General features: G+C 52.3%; 1 protein-coding gene across 1 annotated transcript; it reads right to left on the reverse strand.

The window, feature by feature from the left end:
• Window positions 1-158: 158 nt before the first annotated feature.
• SZRD1 (SUZ RNA binding domain containing 1) lies at window positions 159-16,941 on the reverse strand. The gene is made up of 6 exons (XM_075437313.1): window positions 16,586-16,941; window positions 16,344-16,461; window positions 4,213-4,262; window positions 3,916-3,993; window positions 3,025-3,279; window positions 159-2,399 (listed from the first exon to the last, which is right to left on the reverse strand). Exons 1-6 carry the CDS (start codon window positions 16,795-16,797, stop codon window positions 2,297-2,299), a joined length of 816 nt encoding a protein of 271 aa, XP_075293428.1. The 5' UTR covers window positions 16,798-16,941; the 3' UTR covers window positions 159-2,296.
• Window positions 16,942-17,114: the final 173 nt, after the last annotated feature.

Below are 17,114 nucleotides of genomic sequence, written 5' to 3' on the forward strand. Positions count from 1 at the left end.
CAGCCCAGCGCTTCCAGATTTTACCTTCCCGATGGATTTTTTTTAAGGATCTACTGGCACTGGGAGCTGAAGCTGCCCTGGAAATGTCCCTCTTGCAGCAGCCCCTACGAGAGATGGGAATAAAGGAAAGGGGGGAACAACAACAACAAAAAAAGTCGTTAAAAGTTTAAAGACATTTATTTAAAATACAATTTATAAAACGTTTTCTCTCGGGCGTAGGTTTTAGGGTGAAAACACGCGGTACCGTGTTTATCCTCCGCCTTCCTGGGAGGAAGGGGCTTCCCGCAGGAACGCCGCTGAGCCCTGCCCGCGGGCGGGACGTATCCTGGTCGCCGGGAGATTTCGGTGCCGGAGTCGGAGATTTCGGGGCCGGAGGAGGCAGCAACTTCACCACTGGCCAGCTACAGCAGGAACCGGGTGGATTTGGGGGCATTTTGGCCATTAAGCGCTATTTTTTAGTAGTAATTAAGGAAAGGCGCGGTGACTACGGTTATTGCTGACGTCCTTCTCCCCTCCCACGCCTCCGGGGACGACTCCTGACCACCAGCCTGGGGGGGAGGATATAAATACAGGACCCCCCCCAAAAAAAATCAGTGGCCGTTGGGGATACCCGGGGGACATCTGCCCGCCCGTCCCCACCTCACCACCGTCCTCGGTGCTTTAATCAGCTTTAATCAGCTAATTAATGCTCTGGCAGATTCTTTTATACACAGGTAGTTTTATTTTACCGTTTGTTTGTTGTTTTTTTTTAAGCCATATTTCCATACACGTGTCGCTGTACGGTCGCTTCCCCTTCAGACAGCAGGCTTAGTTAAGATTTGCTCGTTTACCCTTGAACCTACTGAGCACGAAGCGGCAGGGAAGGCTGCACCCGTACAGAATAACCCGCCAACAACCAGAACTGGTTTTCTAGGTACCGTCCCCTCCAAGAAGAGCGTTTAGTGTTCATCTCATCCCTCGATATTAAGCGATGTTCAGGTAGGTCAGCTTCATCCAGGGGGAACATCCGTGTTCTTGGGGGCCACCAGCCTCCCTGTCTTCTTCCCAGGAGCCGGAGGAGGAAAATCCCTTCCCCAAAGCCTCGCGGGGAGCCAGCTGTTGCCACAGAGGGGGGAATCATCCAGACTTTATCCAAGGCGGTTTTTCTTCCCCACATTGGCGATTCCAGGAGGCAAACGCAGCTCGTACCGTGACCGAGATCCATCGGAGCCTTCGCTCCGTCGCTGAGCCACGCGGGCTGGGACCCTTGGGAGGCCCCGCTCCCCGTCGTTATGCCAGCCACTAACGAGCGCGGGCCGTACGGAGCAGGGCTCCTCGCCAGCCGTTCATTTCATGGACTGGAGCGGCGCCGGCTGGTTCTCCTCCTCGCAGCGGAGCCCTAATTGTTCGCCGCCCGGCACTCTCTGCCACAAACAGCGGCCGGGCAGCAGGCATTTCCACGGGATCCATCTACATCCCCTTCTCCCCAAATACAAAAAGGAAAAAAAAACACCAACGTATTTTAAGCTTTTCCTCAAAGCCAGCAGAAAATACTTGCCAAGCTTTAACAGGTGCAAGACGTAAACCAGGTCGTGGGGCTGCGCCGGCTCCCCGGGCGATCGGAAAGGCCGGGCATCCGGGAGCCCGCTTCCAGGTGCTTGGCAGCAGCAGAAATAGAGAACGAGAAGCAAGAGCTTGTCAAACCCGAGCCGTTAAAAGTCACAGAAATTCATCGAAAACTCCTTTTCGAACACTTAGCTAACCAACAGTTAAAACCAACAGTTAAACCCAACAGTTAAACCCTTCCCATGAACTCTGTTGATCTGATACACAGAAAACAAACAAGAAAAAAAACCTAAAATAAAAAGAGCTCCTTTGAAACAGAGCTTGCTCGTAAAGTGATGAGGACAACATGCGCGTCTGGGGAGGCTTCCCATTTTTTTTTTTTCTTTTTTTCTCCTTAAATCCCAAGTTATGAGTACAACAAACATTATTGCTGGCGCTAGCTTCAACCCAAGTGGCACACACACGGCTCCCTGCACCCGTCCGAGTCCTTTACACCCCCCCCCCCCCCCTCAGCCTCCCCTCTCCTTTTACAGCGACTTGGGGACAGCCCTTCTCGGTTTGCCGGTCACAGTGGGTGGAGAGGGGAGGTCACAGTGCGTGGGGTTGAAGGTCACAGTGGGCAGAGCAAAGGGGAATCACAGTGCAAATAAACCAGGTAGTTCCCTTTGCTCAAGTCCGTTTGTCCGTCACGGCAGTGCGACCCGTGGCGGCGGACCCTGCCTTCCGCAGCAGCATCTCTCGCCCCCCGCGTTTATCTGCGCTGTTTGAAGCCTTGTGAGCCATCGGGACCCAGCGGTTGCCTGATCACATTATTGGGCTGCCTGGTGTCTTCCGGCTGGGAGATCCTCGGTGGCCTGCAGGGAGAAAGGAGATCAGAGGCGGAGGCGACACGGCCGTGTCACGCCGTACGCCTTCAACAAGTCACCGAGGTGGGAAGTCGCTGCCACGGGACAATCGTCACACGTTGCTTCCTGGGACAGGGGAATGTGATCTAAACCAAACTTTCTTTCCAAAGATTTGGGAGTCGTATTCTCCAGCAGCGAAGACCCACGCTACAACTACAGGGAGAGCGCAGCGCCTTCAAATGATCCGCAGGGATTTACGAGTGTGTTTGCTCCACTCGCCCGCCTGCCCGCGGCGGCTCCCTTAAGTCAAAACCCTCAGGAAAGACAAGGGTACGCCCTGCCAGGATAACTCTGCTTGCCCATGCTCCTCTCCACACCCCCAGCACGCTCTTCCAAGGGCCTAAGATAACCTTTACGGCCTTACCAGGCACCTGCGCTTCCTTCAACTCCCACAGATTTGAGATTTACGCTGCCTTGCTTGCTACCCAAGCACTCCTTTCTCCTCGCCAGCCTCACTGTGCTCTTCGAGGAGCTCATCACCCTCCTTCCGACAGGAAGGTGTTGGCAAGGAGCGCAGGCAAAGCTGCCGCGGCACGAAAGGCTGCTCTCGCCCATCCAGAACGGGTCTCCTCACCTATCCAGAATGGGCTTCTCCTGCTCTTCTTCGGGGCTGGCGCTGCCCAGTATTCGTTTCCTGGCTTCCGCGTATTCCGCCTCCCTCTGCGCCAAGGATTTCACGGGGAAGGCCGGTCTGCTGGCGGAGTTGGGATTGCTAAGCACGCCGTTGGTCGTCGGCCTCTTCAGGATGCGGATCTGCGGGGGAGGACCCGCAGGAAGGCTGTCGTCCTGAATCACGATCGGCACTTTGGGAGGAGATTTTGATTTTCTACTGTTTAAAAGAAAAAACATTGCGTTGGTATTTGTTTTCTACAGCCAGTGTGTTTTTCGCTCTGCGTGTGAATTCCTCCCAGTCAGATGTCACTCCCATGATTAAGAGGCAGCCTGTAATAATTAAAGACCTCATTATATTTGTAACCCTAAACTAGAGTGGCAGGCGGGTTTGCAGGAGATTAGCTCAGTAAGGGACAGCAAACCAGTCCCTGCTGCGTTCAACATCTTTAAACTCAACCAAAGCAAAGGGAAGCAAACGCTGGGCAAAGCTTTTAGCACTTCTACTCCAAGATATCGGTACGAGCACCTGGATTCCATTCCCTGCAAGTACTTTTAGGGCTGCTCTTGACAGGACACCCGGCCCTTCGCTCCAACCCTGCCATTTCACTTCTCAGAGCCAGCCCCAGCCCCCGCCTCACCATTTCAATGCTTTCATGGTCCCTTCTAAGAATCAAAGGGGAAAAAATAACAACAACAACAACAGACTTATCAGAACTGATCAGAAATATTTCTGCTAGAGGACAACACCACACACCCCCCCGCCCCAACCCGAAGTAAGCAGGAAAAGAAAGTCTCACTGACGCAAGACACGGCAAGCCAATTTAGGGCCATGAGTTGGGATTACCTGACTCACCCATTTCTTCCTTTGAGTGCCTTTTTCTTACATGGCTTCCCCATAGCCGTAGCTACATCCAGTCTGGAAGACCCGGCTCTGAAATAAAACCACTCTCAAAAAGCTTTCCGCTACCCTGCTACGAATCGAAAGGGCCATCTAGTGGCATGATTACAGAGAGTCCCTATTTCTGAACTCAAGCCCAACGCGCTCTGCTCGGCTTGAAGCTGCTTCCCCACTGCTCCCACTCCCCAGGCCTTCACACGTCCTACAGCACCGCAGGAAAGTAAGTTTTACCGAACTGTGCAGCACCGTTACCTTTCCTTCTGTGTGATCTTCAGCTTCTTTTCCAACCGTCTGTCTATTTCCTAGAAAGGAAGGCGAGAGAACAAAAACCTGAAGGCTTGTCTGGGAGATTGGAGTTCGAGCCTGTCTACGCAGTCATTAAATTTCACTCTTCCATACAGCGATCCTACAAAGGGGGCAGAGAGAGCGTGCACCTCCCTCTGAGGATGACTTGCAAATCAAGAGGCAGAGAACAGAAAAGCCATCACATACACTCCACTGTAGCCACTACTACACCTACAGCAGGCTGCATATTTTGCATATCATGGTAAGAGGGCAGCTGCGAGGCGCTCATCTTTCATTTTAAGGACTTCATCCGGCAAGAAAACTCCATCCAGGGTAAAGAGCCACGGGAATACACAGCAAGGTATTCCCAGATCTGAGCAGGAACCAGTACCAAACCTCTTGAGCCGAGAAGCAGCAGCAGCCGCCGGCCGGGACGATCTGCATCACTCCACAGGCTTGATTTCAGTGGGGCAGCTCAGCCCCAGAGCCTGCAGCCATTCGGCGGACTAGCCGGCAGGTTCGCATTCCTGCTGCTTGCTGCAATAACCCTCCTTCACAAAAAAGTCCCTGCCCTGCCCGACATGCACCCAAGGACTCGCCAGAGCAGAGCCTTATTGCGCTTCTCCTTCCCTTTGCAACATAGCTGCCGAGTCATCAACTGGCAGAAAGCTGGATTAATCACCCTTGAGTGTCAACAGAGCGTGGCTTTAAGCATGTCAACTTCAGTCCAAAGCTTGCATCTACCTTAGCAAAGGTGTTTACGTCTTGCAATCGCAGCAATTATGCGGAGAAACCTTGTCAAGCAGAAAAAAGAAAGCCAGCTTTCAATCCCAATCTCTCTTTAGCCAACCTTTCCCAACCTTGCTGGTATCTTTAGATTCTCACGGCTGCTGATGCCATTAAAAGAGCCTCCGAAACAGCGATGCGTTTCATTTAATTGTCAATGAAGAAGAAAAAAACAACCCCACTACCTGAGACTGTCCTAGTTTCACCAGCTGATAACTGGCAATACTGAAGGAAATTCCACGCTTCTGGCAGGACGCAGCTGCTCTACTTTTCAGGTTGGTTTGTCTAACTATGCTGAGAGCTTGCTGCCGGCAGAGCCTACCCTGCTGTCAAAAACCACAGCAGGCGCAACTCAGTAAAGAAACTGGTTTGCACGGCAATTCCCCAGTGCCCCAGTAAGCACGGAATGAGCACAAGTCACTACAAGATGCCAAACCACAGTGTTTGCTCTCGGTCATGCAGCTACACAGGCCAACAGCCCATGGTAGCCTCGATCTAGAAGGAAATAGTTATAATCCATTTTGGGATGGTTATCGGCTGGTGGGAGGTTGAATTTTCTACCAAACTCTGTACTGGGAGGCGATGGGTGATTTGTAAGGACAAAACCAGCCAGAAGCTTGACGTGGCATTGAGCTGAAGGCCAGGTCACAGCGAGAGCCCCCCACTGAGGGCAAACACACCTGCAGCTTTCTTAAAGAGGACTGGGAGGAAAATCCAATCCCTATGCTGCTCAGGAGGACGGAGAAAGTGTGCATCAGCTGCCGGCAAAGACAGAAGAAGGGCTGTCTGGGAACAGGCAGCTGGGAAACGGATATCCCAGCAAGGATGGAGACGTAGAGCGGCTGGTGGCAAACAATGAAAGTCCAGTTCAGGGGAAGGGGTTAGCTCCTCTGCCCGCACCGCGCCAGAAGAGGTTCTATCCGGATACAGAAGAGTCTTTAAAACACTTTTTTGAACTCAAATAGTTAACCACCCCTCCCCAAGGCCTCCTAGAAGCAGTGGACTGGAAGGAAGCTTCCTTAAATATTCCTTATTAAATACTTGATTGCGTGGGGGTGAGGGAGGACAGAAAGACGGGTCGGAGGAGGGGAAAGCACGCTCAAGAGCACCTCAACTCATTCCACTTAGTGCTCGGCGCCACGCAGCAACTACAGAGCCAGCTGCGAGTCAGAACCACAGCGCTGAACCACCCAGCTAGGGCAGACAAGCGCAAGGACCGCGAGGCACAAAAATATGACGAGCCACATGGCAGCCATGAGGAAGGCTCCGTTCTGCTCTCCCCTCTCTCCTTCCTGGCAGAGGAGAGATGGCTTTGACAAAAGCCACGTTTCTACATTCCTGGTGGCTTTGCAGGTCAGTCCTGGGGCTAAAGTCGCGGTCCATACATCGGACTACGAGATCCTGTAATTGAAAAGCGTCAGTTCGACCTCAGCATCTGAAAAACACTCTGATTAATGCAACTGTCACGCTGACTGAGGGCTGCTGGACAGCTCTTCCCGTCCTCGCACACGCCAGACTTCCTCCGACTGCATCCTCTGACGCCAGAACCTGCAGCTTCCCCAACAGAAAAAAAACAAAGAACCCAGCTCTTTAACTTGCTCCACACACACAAACCTACCGAAAGGAATCCTTCAAACTCTGCCATCGTGACACCCCTCCCAAAACGAGCCCTATACAGTCTCAGTTTCACTCCTCCTTACTCCTGTGCTGATCACTTCTTGCAAAATAATCAGTATTTTCATCTCTCATCCCTCCCTAATTGCCAGCAGTCACTAAGTGAACGCACACCGTCCTGGTTCATAAGCCACCGCATGCAGGCTCGAACGCTGCGTCGTGCCTGGGGAGCTCCTCACACCAAGGAGCAAAGTAACAGGCAGCTAAAATATCCTCTAAGTTATAACCTCAGTGGCTGTTACAACCACTGTGTACTCTGCAAAGCAAGAGCCTTCCTCCACACGTACAAATCCTGGCAGAATAATATAAACCATTCATTCCCACCAAATATACACGTATCACTCTCACCCCATCCAAACAACTGCTAGACCTACATGATCCTTGTAATTCCTGGCGCTGCTGAAGGGATTCCAGCTCCCTCCAGACATTCACTGAACTCTTGGGTACAAAAAGTCTTCCTCTGTGAACGCAGCTCCCCACCTCACACACACCTCTTGATCTGTTAGAACTTGTTGTGTTTTTTTTAAATGCAGGGATTGACCCCATCTTTTCTCCGCAAAAAGTCACAGCACTGCAAACCCTTGGTGTTTAATACTATGTCTGGAGTTGTAGGTATGGAGGCATTCGAACGTGGAGAGCACTGCCAGTTCCAATGGGCAGCCTTTAATCACCCTGCAAAAACAACCCAAGACGTCAGCAGCCTCACACAGCGAGCAGTTCATGACAGGGATCACGCTGCACAAATTTACAAGCTCGAGAAGTAGAAACACCTTGACATGGCTTATTCTTCACAAAAAAAAAAAAAAAAAAAATCCCTGCTGCTGCTTTCCACCAGTCAGTCTGTCTGCTGACGTCATTCCCTTTCCACTGCTATGTCACACTGTCGCTGAGCCGTGCGGGTAACGAGATAAAATTAGGACCTGACTTACAGGGCAAGCGCCAGAAGCACTACAACAACCCAAAGGCACGAGCTCACAGGAGACGCAACGAGACTTGGCATTCAAGGACACCGCACTGCACGTACCCAGTAGCTGGGCAGGTCACACCATACAAAAAACAGTTTTTAATCTTCTTAGGAGGCTCTCCTAGTTTTCATTTCCCAAATAAACTTCTGTATATAACCAAAACCTAAGCCTCATTTACACCCCTGTTAAAAACAATCTCCCCAAAGATTAGTAAAGAATCTCAACAAAATATTTTTAGTGCTATTATGTCTAGATACTAAAAAGGATCCAAACAAACAGCACTAAGACGACACTGTTCTTTGACATTTAAGCTGCGTTTGTAGATGAGGACGCAATGGAAACTGAACTCCAGCCCCATCACTGCCATCCTTCCTACCCTTCAACCCTGAAAAAACAGCAATGCGTGGAAGGATCAGTAAAATGCCTCTCGGAAAGCAGTTCGACCCCGAGACACAAACCTGCTGCTTAGATCCGACACTCCTGTGCTCTGTCATCCTAAACAGGAACCCCACCAATACAGCTGATAATTTTGCTATGTTACTGGGGAGTTGGAGACTGATGTCCCCCCCCACCGACACCCCAGAAACAAGCCCTTCGGGAGGGGATGCTCCGACGGAGGTCAGCTCCTACGGATCACAGTTTCACACGGGGTCTTGGCATATCCCCAGGCAAGGTCAGTTCTCCAGCACATTGCAAAGCAGAGAGAGAGACCCAAGTCAGCCCGAGCTGCCATCTAAAGAACTTTGCTGGAGTAACTGTAATGCGTCGGGCACGTATAAAGAATTACCCTTCCCATAAAGAATGATCCTCCCCATCGCTGCCAGAAAAGACTCTCTAAATAGACTAAACAACAACAGCTCCAAGCTCTGCTGATATGGGGGGAAAGGAATAACAAGAAAACTGCTGGCTATTTTTTATTTCAAGTTTAGTGGATAATCACAACTGAATATTCGAAGGAAGGATATTTTCCTTCTCTACCTCCAAAATTTGGTTGCTTTGCAGAAATCGAGAGAAGAGACCTACCAGTCCTCCTGCCAGAGCACACAATAGTCACTGATAAAAGAGGCTGTGCTCTTCTAGATATCTGATAACATTTCAAATACGCAGCTCTAGAAAAGCATTAACTACACTGTTTGATGTATTTACTGGAGATTACTCCCGAACACAACATTCTACCCCCACTCACTCAAATAATGTGCGAGATCAAACCCAGAAAGAGGGAATTTAGGCTAGAGTTGCATCCTCCCACGCCAGCGCTAAAAACAAAGCCCTGTCTGCTTATTAAAAGCACCATCAGACACTCTGGCATTTTCTGAAGGACAGGAGATAAACTTCAAGGCCTGGTTAATGTTGTCTTCTTTAGGGAAGAAAAAAAACCACCAGGTTTTAACATCTGAGGTTGCCAAAGCTGTTCACGGGTGCTGCAGATATCTGACTCACTGCTTCACCGAAAACACCATCAAGAGTAAGCAGAAGTAGGTAAATCCTAAGATATCTCCAAGCTGCCTCCTTCACTAGCTACCTATCTCTTTCCTCTGAAGATAAATTAATCTTCTATTAATTACTGGAACATTCCAGCTCCTGAGGCTATTGGGAATCAGACTGCTCCATTAATTACTTCTCCAAGTTACCCTGCTTACATTAAACCCTGGCAGTGGACCGTACCCAAGAAAGCCGCAAATGCTTTTACGCTGTGCCGGTGTTTACATCTTCCATAGGTAGATAACTCTTCACAGCAGCTCGGATATTGAGAAACCAGACACGAGAGTATTTTTGGGAACAAGCCTGGCAGGCGCCACATGGTATTCCCAGCACAGACGTGTTATGGAGCCGGGGAGAGCATTTGGGAAGGCTGCAGCTCCTTCTCCCTCCCCACCCTTCACACCTCCTGCAGCAGGCAGGCTGCACAGACACCCCTCAGAGATCCAGATCGGGGATATATTTACAGTCTTTATCAATCTAGAAAAAAAACCAGAAGTTAAAACCTAGTAAAAGCCCTCTAATTTCCATGTTGTTGCGCAAAGGCATCAGTACATCCCTTAATCCAGAGGATCACCTCTGCCTTCTGCACCCAGGGCCCTGCGCGGGGTCAATCAGCACATCCAGCTGCTCATCAAGGTCTGCGAGAGCAGGTATGGAACAGACAGGGCCACGCAAGACATATCCCAAAACCAACGCTCACTTCACGGTACTAAGGTGCCTGTTTGTTCCCAACCTACAAGCATCCCTTTTCTCATCAAATAAACTACCACTGCCTAAGCAACGCTGCGCCGCAGGAAAAGAAACTTTCATACTGTAGGTGACCCTGCTTTGGCAGGGGGGTTGGACTAGATGACCCACAGAGGTCCCTTCCAACCCCTACTATTCTGTGATTCTGTGATTCTGTGATTTCCCCGTTTCAAGATTTTTTTTGACTGATTACAAGCACCTAAAGCAAATATTCAGTAAAAGTTTTACAAGAATCATTTTGGTCTGTGAAGTCAAACCCCACCCTCACAGCCCTGACACCAAAAATCAGCCGTCATCCTCACAGGTTTCCTCCAGGGTACAGTTCCTTCGTGCTAAAACCCTGCTAACTCGTCCTCTGATCGCACTCGCAGTTAGCGGACCGGAGGTCACAGTATTACACTCCGAAATAGTTCCCTTTTGACTTCTCTGTACTTCGATCATATTTAGCAACTCAAAGCAATACCAGCCAAAAACCTCCAGCCGGCCCTTTGCCACCAGCGAATGCGCTGCCTTTGCTGGAGGGTGAAACCCCAGGCAGGCAGCCCTCTGCCACTCACATGTCAACCAATTTAGAGACAACAGAAATGAGATTTTTTTGCAAACCTCAAGTGAATGGTCCTCACCAAGTGCCGCAACACAAGTGGGTGACAATCCCTGTCCCTACACGAGGGACAAAGTTCAGTCACCCACGTTCGGCTGCTCACATCCTCCCCAAGCGGTCGGTTACCAGATGATCCAGGGGGCTTTTCTCTTTCTGGTGGTTAGCCTGCGCCTTGCTTCGCCGATCACCAAGGAACCTAGACTCTGGACTGTGGCAGGGTAAGTTCTAAGCACCAGCGGGGAGGTTGTAGGCAGCAGCTGGGAGCTAACTGCCCTGCAAACTGCCCGTCAGCAAACTGAAGTGGGGAAAAGACACACAAGGAGATCACTTTATCTTTTTTAAACTCTTTGGGGTTGCCAGACTAATGTTTTATCTACACAGATTCTGACTTGAAATCAGTTACTAATTAATAGACACTCAAACTCTAGTTAGCAAAGGAATAAGCAATCAACCCAGCTGAAGAGTGCCAGTTCAGGGCTGTGAATTACCTGTGACCCTGGACACTGGGCTTCCACTCCAGTTTCGAGCGCAGCTTCCCACCTCACATTTAATTATTAGTTTAACCAGGTCAATAGACTCGGGTGCCACAAATAGACTTCTCACTTGCCATTTCCTTCTTCCCTAAAGCCAGCTCGGCCACACAATAGAGAAATGAGCCATGCATTAAGTCATAGCACTGTTTACTAACACAGACTGGGCCTTCAAAGCCTGGCGCTTCAATCCTTACTCGTAACTTAGACAACTCATTTGTTATTCACACGCTGGTTATCCATCTGTAACTCACAGACAAGCAAAACCCTCCCCATTTCACAGACCTTTCAAGTAGCTAATTAGGCAGCAATTAGATATCACAGATCCCAGAAGCCCCATAGAGTTCTGCTGCACCAGCATTAACACCGCTGTGCCTGTGGGACTCCTGGGGTAGGTGAAGCTGCCGGAGCAGAGGGCCTCTGCTTGGCATACGGTCACTAGGAGGGGTGGCACATACCCAAGGAGTTGCTCCTTCTTCTGGCAAGTACTGGGTAATTCTGAGGACACAGAAGACTAAAAGACAAACAGAACCCACGTTAAAGACCAAAATTAAAAAAAAAAAACCAACCCACGCTCAAGGATCTGTTTTGCAGCTACTCGACTGACCAAACCGACGCGGAAGGTCTGTGTCAGGTTTTGGGGGGGTTTTCCCTCCACCTACTGAGATATTAGTGCTGCCTGGTTTGGAAGGCAGATCTGCAAGAGATAAATGAGGTGACATTATAACTTGGAGGCCACGGCATCTCTGCTTAGCCCGGAACCGCCTCTTGCTGAGAACCACCACCTTTAAGATCCAGAGTAGAAGTCTGCAGCCCAACACCAAAAACTGCACACAGAGCAAAGGACCAGCACTGAAACTTCGATGTCTTTTCTGTCCTACCAAACACCCTCTGGGTGGAATGTTAAGAAACTACACACCGAGCAGCACGCAATGTATCTCAGAAGCCTATCATAGATCTCCTGCTACAACTCTGTTTCCTCAGAGATGTGCTGAAGAGTCTAAAAAAAAAATAACAACTCGGGTTCTCAGCTGGGTAAAGTATTAGGAGAAGAGCATGTATTTACAGCTGCTCCTTGTTGTCTCATGTCTTATTGCATATTCCTCTCAAGTACTGACCATTACTACCACGCCTTGTGCCTTTACACTGGGATCCATCTTGTCCCACCTCAGACCCACACCAAACAAGACAAAAGTGGAAGAAGAAAATAAACAAAATCCCTTACGCAAAAAAACCCACAAACAACCAACCCTGTGATGACAGGACCAGGCCAGCTCACACACCTTTCCTGCACATCATTTTTCCTCTTGCACTTTCAGCAGAAGACCCATCTCACTTGGGCAGCTTCCAGACCGCAGCAGGATTTCAGGCACAGAGAGCAGCAGGTGCACCCAAAATCTCTTTCAACTGCTAACAAGCGAGTCAGTCACGCTGTCTGCTCTACAGCAGAGCCTCTTCCTGCCCTCTCTTCCTCTCGTCTCAACCTGCCTACCTCCGGTAGCTGTGATTTCTGTGGCAGCACAAACAGCCTGCAGGCCCTGACCACGCCAGCATCCATTTGGTCCATGAAAAACAAGGCTGGGCTCTCCTCTGCTCCATGCTGCTCAGCTTTTTGCTTCCTGCGGCCACCAGCAGCAGCAGAGGGTCTCCTTCCTGCCAGGCAGGGTTTGAGAATGACCTTTCTAAATCACGACAGATGCCAGAAGGCAGCTCCCGTCTCTTCTCTTACGTAAGAAGAGCTCCTGCCGCAGACAGCTCATTTTTCCCCTTGCTCCAACTGCTTTCGCAGACATCCAAAGCCCCGACAACTGCAAAAGCAGCTGCAAGCGTGGCGGCGGCTCCTCAAGAAATCTCTCTGCTCCGCAGCACAAGCACCACTGAGTCTATGAACATAAATTCTCAGCAGTCTGGAGTGCAAAAGGACGTGAGAAAGGACAGGTGATTTTTCCTCCTAAGAGCTTTAAAAGAACATCTAAATGGTAGAAGCTGAAAGGACAAAGAGGAAAGACAACCAATGGCTGGGCTTTGAGCAGCCCTACAATTTTAAACCATTACTCAAGGCCACAGCTATCATCAGCTCCCGAGACACAAGCTATGTCCCTTCATGGAACGGTTTAATGAGCGCTGGAATTAACTCCGCCGCCCGGCGCGAGGCTTCCTATGACTGCAGTCTCACAGCATTGGCAAGAGGAGAGGCTGAGCGCTTCGCTTGCGCTGCCAGGCTGCCTCTGGCATCTCTCACGCTGCTTGGCGAGGGCATTGAGTTACAGGCTCTATGTTGCTACCCTCTTTCTGGCCAGCCGTAACCCAATCGCCCGACCAGAATCAAATTCAGTCTTCTCACCAAGTCATTGTTACAAAGCCCTTCTGCCCTCCGATCGTTAACGAGCCCATTGAATTTATTAAAACAGGAGTTTGCCTGGCAGAGACGGTTTCCTTTCTCTCGTCGTGCTGTTGTGAATACCCCGCAGATCACCCACCCACGCTCCTGCTAAAATAACGATTTTATTTAGCAAGCGCAACACACGTAAGTGCTTCGGAGTCTCTCAGCGTGAGAGACATGATGAAAACCTCAGCTACTGAGCTGGCTATTAAAAGCAGATGAAAACTTCAGCTACAACACTGGAAGCTGCGCTAGGCCACGCTAAGCCTCCTCACGTTTTGTCCTAATGAGGAAGCACGGTCCTCTCGAGCAAGGGGGAGAAAAGGCTTCTCATGTGAAGCCCCAGCTCCCCCACTACACCCTGCGAGATGCAGCCCAGCCGCCTCTCCCCAGAGGCCCTGCGGGAGCTAACGTGATGCCAGGGAGACATATTTTGTCAGAGCTCCTCAGCAGAAGGAGCGAGGTACCCGCCATCCCCCCCAGCACCCACTGCACGCCCCCCGCCAACAGGAGCTTTGTTTCGGGCTCAGCTACGACCCGCGCTGACCAGCCGCTGCCGCCCTGCCTGCAGCCCCACAAGACCGGGGAAAGCGGGGGGGTTGGAGACCGAGTAGAAAACCGAGGCAGAAGGACGGGCAGAGAGCATCTCCCGGCGGCAGCCCCGGCACCGGGAGATGGAGAGGAGACGAGCAGGAGGGGCTGGGGCCCGGCTGCAGCCCCCACGCGCCGAACGAGGCAGCGGTCCCTTTAAGAGGCCTAGCAGGCGCTCCGGGCCCGCCGCCTCACCGGCCGCGCCCCGCCGCCTCCTCAAGCGCCGCCGCCGCCTTCCCCTGTCTCCTCACCGCCCCAGCCCGCCCGTGCCGCCCCGAGCAGCCGCCCTCACCCCGCTGTCGGCCGCCTCCTCCCAGCTCTCGGCGACCTCCTCATCTTCCATTTTAATTCCCCTCCGCCGCCGCCGCCAGCTCGCGCCTCACGCATGCGCGCACCTGCGCCGCCACCGCCTACCGGCCTGCGCCCGGCGCGCCTGCGCACCGCAGCCAAGAGGGCGGAGCGCAAGGGGAGCGCATGAGCCGTGGGGGGCGCGGCGGGCGGCCACGTGCGGAGGGGGAGGGCCGCGCCCCCTGGCGGGCGGGAGGACCGCCCGCAGGGACGGGGTGGGGGCACACGCGTGTGTGACACTTGCACACTCAGCCTTGCACACTCGCCCCCCCCCCCCCCCCAGGGAGCCAGCGCTTTGCTGGGCGGCGCGTGGAAGGCGCCAGCAGCACGCACGGTTCCGCACTCCCACAGCCTGGCGGCGGGGGGCATTTTTTTTTTCCCTTAATTTAGGGGTTATTGAGCAAAGCAGCCACCCTATTTCCCTATTTTTCAGCAAATCTTGTCCACTAGCCCGCCCGCCACGGCATCCCTCCTGTAGACATAAAGGTGTCCACGCGTCCTTCCATCACCCCGCTTCGGATCTCTCCAAGCCCTCAGCTTCTCGTCAACCTCCTGCAGGGCAGGAGGGCCCGCTTCAGCTCCGGCCTTGAAAAACAGCTACATTTCCCAAAAACAAAACTAATTTATTAGGTTTATCTCGTATGTAGCCAGGATATTCACCATACCAATGTGTTACTTTGAGTGGCACAAAGCTATCTGGGCTGAGGGCTGCACTGCATTTTGCTCGCTGTAACATTAAAATGCCCCTTCCAGCATCCTAAAAAAAAAAAAATAAAATCAAACCTTTGGACAGGAGTTATAGAAACTGCCCTTAAATCCTCAAATTTTCCCCCAAACACCCAACCTGAGAGCTGCAGCTTGCCGGCAGATGGCGACCGGCTTCTTAAAAAGAAATAAATAAATAAAAATACTCCAGCTAAAAAAAAAAATCCTGCCACGAACGCTGCGGTTGCAACCCTGTGCAGCCCCCAGCCTCCCCCTCCTCCGCCCAGCCCAAAATCTGGGCAGGGAGCCGCCGGGCACCCTCGCAGCTGAGCTTTGGGGGTGATGCCGTGAAAAGCCGGAATTGAAGACTCAATAGTCGGCAGACTATTAAGCAGGTATTCTTTATCGCGGCGCCGGGCACACGGGGGATCTCTCCTCCAAACGCGTGCACCGAAGAGACACAGTTACTAGGTATTTATGCTATGTTAACATACATATTCATTACATTTCCAAGAAATGTTTATCATAGTAATGGCTTTTCCGAGAATTCATTAATATATGGTAATGTCCATCGCACATGTTTGTTTGGCATCTCTCGGCAGGGGTCTTCAGATTATCCTGCAGCCTCCTTATCTCTGTAGTTTGCATACCTGTTCTCCCAAGGCCCAGGCGCCTAAAGGGATTATTCAGGAGTCCCTTGTCTTGCAACCATCCGAATTATTCACAAAGTACCAAGACTTGTTTCTGACCACCTGAAGTGATAACATCCCCTACATGTTACATTTGTTACATTTACAGTTATCAGGGGGCTGTTGATCGAAAGCAGAGCCCCTAGCAGGCTTTTGCAGCGCGCACGGCACTCGGGGGGGGGGGATTTATATCCTCAGATTTCAACTTTTTTGGCAGCCCAGAGGGGCAGGAGATGGGTTGTCCTCTCCCTGGAGTGGTGCAGGGCTCATAGGAATAAAGGGTACAGCAGCCTCCAGCTCTTCCTACCCACGCTGCAGGGTTTTTTTTTCCAGAAGGAAACAGGAACTGTGTTTTCAAGCAGGCAGTGCCCGGCATTGTTGGCTCAATCCGTAGGATATTCAGCCTCCCAGCGGCGTTATTCCTGGATGTCTCTCTCTGTCCTGCCTGTTTTGCCCATGCTGGAAGAAATCCCACTCCTGTCCCCCCTGTTCAAAACCAACCGTCCCACAAAACTGTGCGGGAGCATCGCAGATTTCTTGGGAATGTGATCTTAAATGTTCGCACGCGTACACCCGGGTGAACGCTGGGTTACTTACGTGCTTGTGGACAAATTCCACGTCTCCTTTCAGACAATCCCAGCCCTCCGCAAGGCACCCAGTCCAGCAGGGCACGCATCTGGGATGCTGAGCAGTGACCGCTGTGGTCGACGCAGGTCTGCGGAAGACAGAGAGGATGGCGGTGTCTTCGTGCTCCTTCCCCGGAGGAATAACATCCCCCCGCCATTCGGCAGCACGACGCCACGCCAAAACACAGAACCCGCCTTCCCAGACGTACGTACCCCACAGGGAAGGGCTCCAGCAGCACCGAGGCCTCCCTCCCTTCCTCACCGCCGCGGCGAAACAGGCGCCCGCTGTCCTTCAGGGATGGCTCCCCTCTCCCCTCCCTGCCCGGCCACCCCCGCCTCGGCCCCTGCCTCAGGAGGTGGCCAGGCCTCGGGGGAGAGGCAGGGGCTTGGCGGGGCAGCGAGGGAGGCCCCGACCCTGCGGGCATGGAGGGTCCGCGGGCCCCAGCCGAGCCTCCCCGGGGGGGTGGCTGAGGACAGGAGCCCAGGGAAAGGCGAGGCGTGAGGAGAAGGGCGGCGGCCGAGGCCTTGAGAGGCGGCCGGGGAGGAGAGGGAGCCGCCCTGCCACCTTCCCCTCAGAGCCGACCTCCCCAATATGGCGGCCTCGCCCGCCCAAGCCTCTTCCAACATGGCGGCGGGGCGGCGCGCGTGGCCTGGCGGGACCCTCCAAACATGGCGGCCGCCGCTCGGCCAGGGAAAGGCCAGTGCTACGGCGGGGGAGGGAGCTGACCTCCCCATCATGGCG

Source organism: Opisthocomus hoazin, chromosome 16 (genome assembly GCF_030867145.1).
Source record: "Opisthocomus hoazin isolate bOpiHoa1 chromosome 16, bOpiHoa1.hap1, whole genome shotgun sequence".
NCBI lineage: Eukaryota > Metazoa > Chordata > Aves > Opisthocomiformes > Opisthocomidae > Opisthocomus > Opisthocomus hoazin.

Bases quoted from the DNA above. Each gene is read 5' to 3' on its own strand.
- SZRD1 (XM_075437313.1), bottom strand. From the start codon at position 16,797: ATGCCCGCAGGGTCGGGGCCTCCCTCGCTGCCCCGCCAAGCCCCTGCC. The intron at 16,462-16,585 runs GTACGTACGTCT...TGTCTTCCGCAG, and splicing joins CTGGAGCCCTTCCCTGTGGG to ACCTGCGTCGACCACAGCGG. The intron at 3,994-4,212 runs GTAACGGTGCTG...GTTTTATTTCAG, and splicing joins AAGATCACACAGAAGGAAAG to AGCCGGGTCTTCCAGACTGG.